This window comes from Leptidea sinapis, chromosome 12 (assembly GCF_905404315.1).
Source record: "Leptidea sinapis chromosome 12, ilLepSina1.1, whole genome shotgun sequence".
Lineage (NCBI taxonomy): Eukaryota > Metazoa > Arthropoda > Insecta > Lepidoptera > Pieridae > Leptidea > Leptidea sinapis.
In genome coordinates, this window is record NC_066276.1 from 639,138 (window position 1) to 650,951 (window position 11,814).

The 11,814-nt window shown below is 36.1% G+C and overlaps 1 protein-coding gene across 1 annotated transcript; it reads left to right on the forward strand.

Moving 5' to 3' along the window:
- The first annotated feature begins 1,865 nt into the window (after nt 1-1,865).
- On the forward strand, nt 1,866-10,259 carry LOC126967020 (2-oxoglutarate and iron-dependent oxygenase domain-containing protein 3-like). Its single transcript, XM_050811328.1, has 4 exons — nt 1,866-2,072; nt 2,154-2,589; nt 8,917-9,069; nt 9,956-10,259. Exons 1-4 carry the CDS (start codon nt 1,993-1,995, stop codon nt 10,244-10,246), a joined length of 960 nt encoding a protein of 319 aa, XP_050667285.1. The 5' UTR covers nt 1,866-1,992; the 3' UTR covers nt 10,247-10,259.
- Nucleotides 10,260-11,814: the final 1,555 nt, after the last annotated feature.

Genomic DNA, 11,814 nt, shown 5'->3' on the forward strand with positions numbered 1-11,814 from the left:
AATTAGCCGTCAGCTCTTGGTATACCTAGAGGGTCACCAGTTGATCAACGACCGACAATACGGGTTTCGCCATGGTCGGTCGGCAGGTGATCTTCTGGTATACCTGACACATAGATGGGCTGCGGCTTTTGAAAGCAAGGGGGAAGGCCTGGCACTTAGCCTGGATATAGCGAAGTCCTTTGATCGTGTATGGCACAAGGCGCTCCTCTCCAAACTTCCATCATTTGGGCTTCCCGAGAGCTTGTGCAAGTGGACCTCCAGCTTCCTCACAGGGCGTAGCTTACAGGTAGTTGTCGACGGATATTGCTCGAACCCGAAGCCCGTGAATGCTGGAGTGCCCCAAGGCTGTGTGCTGTCTCCAACGCTGTTTCTTCTGCATATCAATGATATGTTGGACACCTCCAACATTCATTGCTATGCAGACGACAGCACTGGTGATGCCATATACACGGGCCATGCAGGTCTCTCTCGGGAAATCGTCGACCAGTGCCGGGAGAAACTTGTGTCTTCTATCGAGTCCTCTCTTGAGAAGGTCGCGGAATGGGGAAAATTTAACCTTGTCCAATTTAACCCCCAGAAGACTCAAGTTTGCGCGTTTACCACTAATAAAACCCCATTTGTCGTATCACCGCTCTTCAACAACACTTCCCTCAAAGCCTCGCCTAGTATCGGAATACTGGGTCTCGAAATCTCGAGCGATTGCCAATTTCGTGGTCATCTTGAAGGCAAGGCCAAATTGGCTTTAAAGAAACTGGGCGTCATTAATAGAGCACGGCAATACTTCTAGCCGGCCCACATACTAGCGCTCTACAAAGCGCAGGTCCGGCCACACATGGAGTATTGCTGTCATCTCTGGTCTGGCGCACCCCAGTATCAGCTCGATCCATTTGACCGCGTGCAACGCAGAGCAGCTCGAATTGTCGGGGACCCAGTGCTACTAGCTACTACTACTACTAGTACTACAAAGCTGTGGAATGAGCTTCCTTGTGCGGTGTTTCAGGGACAATACGACATGGGTACCTTCAAAAAAAGCGCGTACACCTTCCTTAAAGGCCGGCAACGCTCCTGTGATTCCTCTGGTGTTGCAAGAGATTGTGGGCGGCGGTGATCATTATAATCTATCTGTATTGTTTGACACTTTATTATCGATTGTCAATATTTTATTTTAAATTATTATTAAATTTATTTTTATTTATTTCATTTTTATGGTATCTATATTTTTGATAAATAAGTTTACTACCTTTTAAATCCTTTTTATTATATTATATTGTGGTTATGATGTGCAAAAAAATATTTAAAGCCTAAAAATTAGGGTTAACTAACTTCTACTAATATGTATTCTGTTATAATTTCAGATTCAGGACCCTCGCCTACTACTTTATTGCAACATCTGAAAACGAATACCAACAACTGTTTAAACCGAAACTACAACGCAAAACAAAACTATTAATAAAATATTTATTATGTTAATTGTTTTTTTTCTTTGAGATAACTAAAACGTATCCCTTAGTTTAAACTAGTTAGACATTACTTAGGTCAATATTAAAATTACTAAAAGAGAACCTTAAAATTAGACATTATATATATTATTAGTTATTTATCGATAAAAAATTATGCATTGATTCCAACCCTATATATTTATTACATTGGCAGATCTGATATTACGTCATTAGTTGATTATGTTGGTATTAAGATTCAGTGCAATACAATACAAGCGTGAAGCGATATTTCTCATTATTTTTGGCACTCCCGTCTCTTGAACGTAGTGTTTAAATTCTCTTTGACAAACATTGGCAACTGGCAATTTTATGGACAAAACCTGATTATCTTGGCCTATGGACTTGCATCCCGTGCCACAATTTTTTTTTTTATTAAAACCAGAATAACATCAAATTAAAGTTTATTATTTACTAAATTTAGGAATTTGTATCAGAAAGTGTAATTAAATATATTGTATATCATTTTATAGAAGCTTTGATGTCATAAGTAATAATGTCTGAACTTAAAAGAAGAATAAAAAGTGTGCCTCTTATTGATAACAGCAACGATAAAGTGAAAGAAAATCATAAAACGTTAGTATATGATTTTATTCAAACATAACTATGTAGTTTTACTATATTATTAATATATTTACATAAATATAACTCTTTCAGACCAGTTCAAAAGTATAATCAGATATCACTGCGTTTGTTGTCTCGTGTTGTTGTTGTGATCTCATTTATTGTAATTATTTATTTCACTGCAAATAATGAGAAAATTAAAATATTTGCCAAACAAAGTGACCAAATATCAGGAAAATCTCAATACTTAAAATGTTCTCCACAGTACTTGAATGAAATTGATAAATTCAAAGGATGTGTCCCTCATAAATGCAAAAGGTTTGTTGCTGATACAGTTGTGTCATTGAAGGATGTTGAAGGCTTGTTGTCCATTGCTAAAAAAGGATTCCAGTATGGCCGTTCATTGGGTGGAGCATCTATTCTTGACTTACACAGTGGTGCTATGTCTAAAGGGCAAGTTTTCATTAATATATATGAGTCACCATATATGAAACAATTGTTTACTGAAGAAGATTTTAATTTATATAGGGTAAGTTCTGCATAAATTCAACAGTGTGAACCTTCAATTAGAAAAAGAATACACTATCACTAGTACTATCTAAGACAATTAAAAGATCATTAAATTATTTTAGTCATTAATATTAATCAAACATTCACATTTAGGGCTCTGATTGTACTTGAAACACAACATTTATGACCTCTGCAACATGTATTAAATATTAAAAGCATTCCTGTTTAACTCTTATTTTTGATAGCAGTACTATTATTGCAGCAATGTTATTTCTTCTATAGTCTGTCCAACTTTTTATTATCTTTTTGACAGTTCACACCTATAAATTGCAGTTTTTTGTTCCTGATAATGTACTACAGCTATGTAGTATTTTATTGATGGCCCACTTACGGCTGTTACCAATATTCAATCTATCTCTTACTTGAGATAAAAATCGTAACTATCATTGACTTTTCTGTCCCAATAAACTTATAGACGGTAACTCACCTTATCCATACACACCATCTGTCAATGGGCCAACATATAGCTAACAAGCGATAGAAGTTTGTATGTAAATTGCAATAAGAATGACTTATCGGGTGTATTGGGACAGCATCAGATTATTGACAGCAATTCAATGGTGACTGTCAAATATACATATAATAATTATATTTTTGATCATTGCTAATTGGTGTGAGGTCAGACTATTTGGTTTTAGTTATTAATGAATGAATTCATTCTTATGGTTTGTAATATTTATTGTTCAGTAAAGGGGTTGTAGAGATAAGCCTTTGGCTACATTTGTACAAATATTTCGAAAATTAATGCAATAGCAATCCGAGCAGTATTGTGACTCCCTCTAAATTAGTTGCTATATCAACTGGAGTATCATTGACTTCCATCAGAAAGGTCCTATCTGAAAGCAAACGGCAGCCTTCAGAACATGGTTGGTCCCTGTAGATCTCTTTAAATCACCTAAAAAACAAAATGGAAGCCTACAATAATAATAATTTATAATAGATGATTTTGATCAACAAATAATCTGGAGAGTGATGCACAATATTTACATTACAATTAAAGAAATTTTGATAATGAAAATACTACAACGAATTTTTAAAGAAGAAATATATTACAAACTGCTAATGGCAACTTTTAGCACTTTTGGTTTTAAGCAACATGTTTCAAAGGGCAATAGCTTGATCATCCAAACCAAAATGATGGTATTTTACCGAATGTATTGCTTTATATTTTAAGCTAATCAAAAAGCGATCATTACCATGATAATTTGGACTATGATAATTATTTGAAGTGGCTCCAAACGCAAATAAACCCCACTCTTAAACTGAATAGTGTCGTTGTTGTTAATCCTCATTCAATTTAAAATCATGCTCCGAGTCATAATTCTAAAAAACAGCAAATGATTGACCAGCTGATGTTTAGAAATATTGAACATGCTCAAGCCTCAGTTATATGAACTGGTTCTAAAAAATAAGGCGAGGTTTGTAGAGTATAAGACAGCCAAATATATTGTGTCAGCACAGCCTACTATACTTTGTTTACCGCCTTATCACCCTCAGTTTAATCCTATTGAAAATATATGGGGGATAGTGAAAATTTACATTAGCTTCTAACTTACCGTTTGATATTATTAGTTCCACATGAAGTACCAGGCTTTAAAAATGGTAAATAAAAAAAGTATTGGTTTATTTATTTATGTACTGAACATGTGTAGGTCTCTCAACTCAAATTTAAAAATGTCTCTTAAGTAATTTACCTGTACCTACATATTACATGTACACTTATTTACGCGCATTTACCACGGCCCCCACTACACGCTTAATGTAGACTTTTGCAATATTAGAGGAATCCACTCCAATTTAAGCGCCGTCCATCACCACCTGGAGGCTTCATAGCCAGCCTTGTTTTTCCGTACGGAGACACAGATATCTCCGCCGAGCGATACAGCAAATTTAACGTACCCCGGGTACAAAATCGAGCAAAATTTTTGCCACATGCCGGGGTATATCTGCTATAACAGTCTCGGCAATTTTGAGAGTAGGGACCTATTGACTCTCTGGCTACATGTAGATTTTGAGTACTGTGTCCGCATCTACGCGTATGTGTATACAGATATGGGACCTGTCGTAACGCATAAACGGATCAGCTCATGGGCTGCGTTCTCGGGCTTCCGTCTCAGCTCAGCTCAGTGATTCGCCCATCGTTCGATTATGCGCACTCGCTCAACGAGATTTACGTGATTGGTTCTCCCAATGGCATGATTACGGTAATTGGTTCGCGAGTTTGTCACCTTGCGAGTTTTGTCAGATACGTGGATGATGTGTGCGTTATGTATAATAATAATAAAATAATAAAATGAATTAATTTTTGGCACTATAATTATTAACTAAATTTGTGTAGTAGTAGTAGTAGTAGTAAGTAAAAAAGCGAGACCACTTTTCTAAAAAGCTCACAACGCTTCTGTGATTCCTCCGGTGCTACTGGAGAGTTTGGGGGTCGATGGTCACTTAACATCCGGTGACTCATTTGTCCTCCTCTTTCAGAAAAAAAAACCTAATTAATTTTTTAATCTATTTGCATAAAAGTGTGATTCGAGTGTTTCTTGAATGAAAACTATCGTATCATTTGATAATTTTAGTTTTTCCATTATAGTACAGTAGAGAAACATTTTTTCAAAACGTGTTGACAAAAATTTACGAACAACTTGAAAATAATTTAATCTCCGCCACTTGTCTTGAGTATTTTTTATACCAATATTTATTAGGTCCTTACATATGAAATTGGCGTTTTGTATGGGAGGAACAAAAAGTCGAATATTTTTAAATTTAATTAATCAAAGTATGAACCATTGTTTTCTATGCACTTTTGCCATCTCATAGGTAGTTCATTGATCCCTTTACTAAAAAAACCAGTCGGACGGAAATCAATAAAATCTGTGAAGGCGATTTGGACTGCCCCATCAGAGTTAAATTTTTTCCCTTGCAAGAAGTTGTCCAAATTTCGAAAAAAATGGTAATCTGTTGGAGCAAGGTCCGGGGAGTACGGAGGATGTCTTAGACATTCCAATTGAAGCTCTTCTAATTTGGTAGCCGTCTGTTGTGCAGTGTGTGGTCTAGCGTTGTCGTGAAGTAGCAGTGGCGTGGAGCGATTGACCAGCCTAGGTTGTTTAGCCGCTAGCTTTTTCATCGTGGTTTGCGATAGCTGACAATAGACATCAGCCGTAAAAGTCTGGCCAGATTTGAGAAAACTGCAATGAACAATACCGGCACTAGTCCACCAAACAATACAAGTAACTTTTTTGGGGTTAATTTTCGCTTGGGGCAGGATTTGGCTGGCTGGCCAGGATCCAATTATTGCGCTGAGTGCTTCCGATTATCGTAAAGAATCCATTTTTCATCACAGGTAATGATTCGGTTTAAAATACCTTCATTATTGTGCCGGTTCAGTAATGTAACGCAGCAGGCGACGCGCGTTTGCCGGTTTGCTTCAGTCAATTCGTGAGGTACCTTTCAAGCTTTTTAATCTTCCCAATTTGCTTCAAGTGAATTAAAACAGTTTTATCACTAACACCGCAGCCTGCAGCTAACTCGGACGTGGTTTGCGATGGATCCGCTTCCACAATAGCCTTCAATACTTTATTATCAACTTGGGTCTCAGGCCGTCCACGGGGCTTGTTCTGCAGGTCGAAATTTCCAGAACGAAAACGTTGGAACCAAAAACGAACTGTGTTTTCTTTTGCAACATGACCGCCATACACATCATTCACCCTTCGAGTCGTTTCCGCAGCACTAGTGCCACGGCAGAACTCGTACTCGTAAATAATGCGATACTTTAAGTTTTCCATTTTGTAAAATGAGTGACGCAAACAGAAAAAAACAAATGAATGACGGTCATCGAAGCACAAATACATGAGTAAATAGCTGTACAAATTTGAATTTGGAATTCCTTACCAAAGAGGAGAACATCGTGATTAAAGTGGCCAGTACGAAATACGCCAATTTCATATGTAAGGACCTAATATTAAATTGTCAAAGAAAAAAGTTCAATTCGGTATATTTTTATCACAAAAGAAAGGTTCTGAATAAAAGACGAAAATAATGAATTTTCATTATTAGTTATATCTATATTATTAGAAATATTATATTTTTATTCATGACTAGCCACCAGAATATTTATTAAGAATCATAAAAAGAATGCACACCTGAAATATTAATATGACGTACTTTATTACGATCATATGTTCCGCGAAAAAATGTAAATATATTTAGTTTTTGGTGAACCAAAATATTATGTTTATTGCTTTTCAAAATACTCTGCTTTACATTTTAAAATTTTTTCATGCGTACGAACCATTTTTTAAACAGGAGGACCACAGATCTGTAGGCATGTTTTCTACGTGCTGATTGTACGCTATCACTGCCTCTTCGGAATTGGTAAAAGTGAAATCTCTGTGATTCCCCTGGTGTTGCAAGAGATTGTGGGCGGCAGTGATCACTTAATAACAGGTGACCCGTACGCTCGTTTGTCCTCCTATTCCATAAAAAAAAACCTCTTATCAAATCTTTGATTTTGGGGAAAATACAGAAAACAATAAATCCACTTTTCGTCTCCTGTGACAATGTCATAAACAGCATTAGAATGTCCGTGGTCCTACTTCATTAGCATCGCGAGCCCGCTTCTGCTCCGCTGTCAGTTCATGGGTGATCCAACGACAACAAAGTTTCCGAACTTTCAATTCTTCGTGTAAAACTTTCTGAATTTACCTCATACCATAGTCCTCGAATTGTCTCATAGGTAATCCAAGGGTTTTCTTCAATTAGCCACTCAGCAGTAACCACATTATATTCGTTGACGGCAGTTGAAGGCCGCCTTTCACAAAATTCGACATGTAAAGAAACCCGACCTCTCCCAAATTCAGCAAACCATCTCCTCACGGTGCTCAAGCAAGGTGCTTCTCTCGCAAGAGCATTTGGAAGAAGAGCGGCACAGTCTTGCGGAGAGAGAGAACTTTTAAAATCATAAAAAACATTGTTCTAAAATCTTTTCGCCTTTATTCCATTTTCGTTGCGAACTTTGATGTGTGATAAAAAACCATTGACAAATGATTTCCCGCCAATTTGTTTTATAACGTTTCAAAAAATATAACATTCGAAATTCAATTAGTTCCGATTAGCTAGAAGTGCAAAACTTAGTATGCCCCATTAAGAGAATTTAAACACTACGTTTAAGAGACGGGAGTGCCATATAAAATAATGAGAAATGTCGCTTGTATTGTATTGTACTAAATCTTGATATACAACATAAACAAATAATGACGTAATATCAGAGCTGCCAATACAATAAATATATAGGGTTGGAATCAATCCATAATTTTTATCGATAAATAATGTCTATTTTTAAGGTTCTCTTTTGTTAATTTTAAGATGGACCTAAGCCAAGTCTAACTAGTTTAAACTAGGGATACATTTTAATTATGTCAAAGAAAAAAACAATTTCCATAATTAATACTTTTTAATAGTTTTGTTTTGTGTTATGTAGTAGTTTCGGTTTAGACAGTCCTTGGTATTCGTTTTTAAGATGTTGAAATAAATGTTTTTGAACATTACAGATACATTAAAATATTATAATTTGTACTCCAGGTGAATTAAATCAATACTCTATCACTTTTAATCACTTTAAGCATTCTTTATTAGCTTATTAATTGTTCTTTAGTGCTTACCTTTCTTTATCCAAAAATAATTTAGCCATGAAAATTCTCTCACTCCCATCTGACCGGGCAGATTTTAAAACACATATTTTACAACTATTTTATTACATTGTATAGCTTAGAAATGTCTAACGCAATTATTCTATAAATAATTAAGCAAATTACCTTGAATAATACACGAATAAAGTAAAAGCAAACGACAATTCGTAACAAAATTATTAACAGTCACTTTTATGAATGACGTCATGTCACATGACATTTAAACCAAAACAAACAAAAGAGTCGAATATATGTTAGAGCGAGACAGCGTTTGCCGCCATTATTTTTAGAACAATGTCATACATTTTCAAGTTTATTAGGGAGTTGCGCCAGGCTGGTAGTCTACAAACTTGAAAAACATTTTTAAAGCGATATAGTGGGAATAGTTTAAGTTGCGCTATTTAATACTTCCATGTTTTATATGCGTTCATGTTGATTGCTTTATATATGTAGAAGTTTTATGGTGGTGAAACCAATAAATAAATCGTATATTTCAAATAACAATAATGATGTTTTCTGTTTTAAATATAGCTATCATGACAAGCATATTTCGTCCTCTTATAATTATTATAATACTTTTAATTCTTATTATATTTTTATAGAGTGTCAAAGAGAAGGTAAAACACACCATTGCAACTCATTTTGGTATAGAAGCTGACAAATTACACTTAACTTCTCCAACATTTATTTCCGAAATGACATCGAAAGAACCTGTGACTTTGCATGATGAATACTGGCATCCCCACATAGATAAGGTAAGGTAACCCATCTTGTTTAGTTTGAACATAGCAAGGGATATAGAGAGCCAAATCTTCCCTTTCTATCGTGTCATTAGTCATCAGGTGATACACCTACTTGGTACAAGTATATCACTATTACTTATGGAAGAGAACAAACGAGCATATAGGACACCTGATGGAATTATTACTTACATTAAAGAAAGGGAAATTCCTTGTTTATATGAAATATTTATTACCTCTATTCTTAATATTTTTCAACTGTGGCGACCCTTGAATATTGCGAGAGGTGCAGTCTAGGGAGACTAGTATAGGGATACATTATCAATGCGAAAAATTTTAGTTTTTTGATGACTTCTATAAAATTTATGGTGTGGAACCGTCAACCATAGAACGCTGAAAGATAATCTCGTCTTATTTTAATTAAAGTTTAAAAATTAAAGCCGGCACCGTCGCCAGTTAATCTTATGCCAGTTCACTTAACGATCTCATTTTTCTGTCCGGCCATAATAAATTAGGCAGTCAATGGTTCGTTAATTTAATGCTTGACACATTAGCATAATAATGTGTGAAGCATTAAATTAAGTGAAGTGTGTTCATCCTTACCTTATGTTAGACCTTAAACAGACTGAAAGCTCCGCTTAGTAGCACTATGTCGTCTACGTAAGTGGCTTTGTTACAGCGCCTATAAAACAAACGACTTGTTGCTGCTAAAGTGGGGTGTTCCCTTTGCAAGTATATTCGGCCCGAGTACGAGTTAGATAGACACATCCGAGTCCAGCGTTTATCTCATTACACAATAATTTATATTATGACAACAACTCATTTGTTGTTGCTAGGTATATCAATGGTAATGGTATCAATGGTATAATAAATTTAGTATGTAATGTATGATTTTTTGCAGGAAACGTATACCTCATTCCATTATACAAGCCTTGTCTATCTGAGCAATTACAATATTGACTTCACTGGAGGTCGATTTATGTTTATAGATGAAAGCTTCAATACTACGATAGAACCAAAAAAAGGAAGATTGAGCATATTTACCAGTGGCCATGAGAACTTGCATTTTGTTGAAAAGGTTCAATCAGGGACAAGATACGCTATGACAATTGCATTTACTTGCGACTCCAAATATGCGATTCACGACCCTAGTGTTAAAAAATATAACATTCCATCTAAAACTGTTAAATAAAGTTGTTGAATAATGTGCTTGTATAATTTATGATTTACACTCAGGTACTTCAATTGATAACACATCGTTTTCACATTGTTCTCTCTTAAAAATTACATATTATATTTTATATCTAATATTGTAAGCAAAAATTAATACCTCCTCTACTTGCCATACTCGGTGTCGATATATTGAGCTACGTTCATTAACATCACTCACTCCACTGGTCACTTGGAATAGAAAGCAAAACTAGCCTCTAAAATGCTTAGTGTACTCAGTAACGCGAGACACTACTTCTCTATAAGCCACTGCCTGCAACTATACAAGGCGCATATTCGGCCTCACATGGAATACTGTTATCACTAATGGGCGGGCGCTCCCCAGTATGTACTTCTTCCATTTGACCGCATACAAGAAAGAACGGCTTGAATCTTCGACGATCAAGACATTACCGACGAGGTTCATTCTTTGACGTTGCGTAGAGATTTGGGTTTCCTCTGCATCTTTATCGCATTTATTACGAGGAGTTCTCGGAGGACTTGATCGGGTTGATACCAGTAGCCAAATTCCAAGATCGGACATTGCGCCAAAATCTAAAATTCCACCAGCATCATCTTGACGTCTGACTTTCTACAACCGTGCGTTTTGGTAGAAGTTTATAATTGCCTCGCACAGCGACTATGTGGAGTCAATTACCTGCTGCAGTTTTCCTGAACCGAAATGACTTAGGGAATTTCAAGATAAGAGCATACTCCCAACTTAAAGGACGGCAACGCATCTCTTGACCCCTGATGCTGATGAGGCGGTGGTCTTCCCACTTTTCATCTCGTGAGCCTTTTTGCCCCGTCGTGCATAAAAAACCGATCTTGTATGTGATCGTCATGCATCAGGCGTCATCACCATGCTCAAAAGTCTACATAAACTATGACGAGGAAAGAACCTCTGTATTGTTTTTAAAAGGTGTGACGTTAATACTGTTGACATCACAATTGCTATCTTGCTGAAGATCACTCATTGGTTCTTCTAAAGAAAACTACACGAGTAGGTATTTTATTACTTTCGTTTATTCAACGGGCAGCGTTACGACGTTCCAGAGAGGTCCGTACCGTACGACCTACTGCACGTGTTTTGAAATGCGGCCGTATTTATGGGGCTCGGTGCACGTGCACGTGTTTTCAATTCATGTTGTTTTTACAATAATATCACATCACAATGTAATTACAGGATAAATTATGAACTAATTTTAACTAAAATTAGTTAAACTGAATTATTCTCGTTTTTATAATAGGTGTGTTGTAGTATTTGCGCCGATAACTATATTTTCAAACTATGTATCTGGTTATGAGCTTATTTGAAACATGGTTTGTGATGGTATGACACATGTGCGTTCATAAATAACATCAATTAGGTAAAACTGAAAGTTCTTAGAAAATCAATAACTGAACTAGCTAGCTATTCGTTTCATTAAATCTTTTCAGAATAGTGTTCATTCACTTCAAGACATCGCTGTGGTTACAATGGAACCACAGATAAAAGCACTTTGTCCACTCGTCTTTAGGGGTGTCTTCGACGGCCTTTTGAAACGCAGC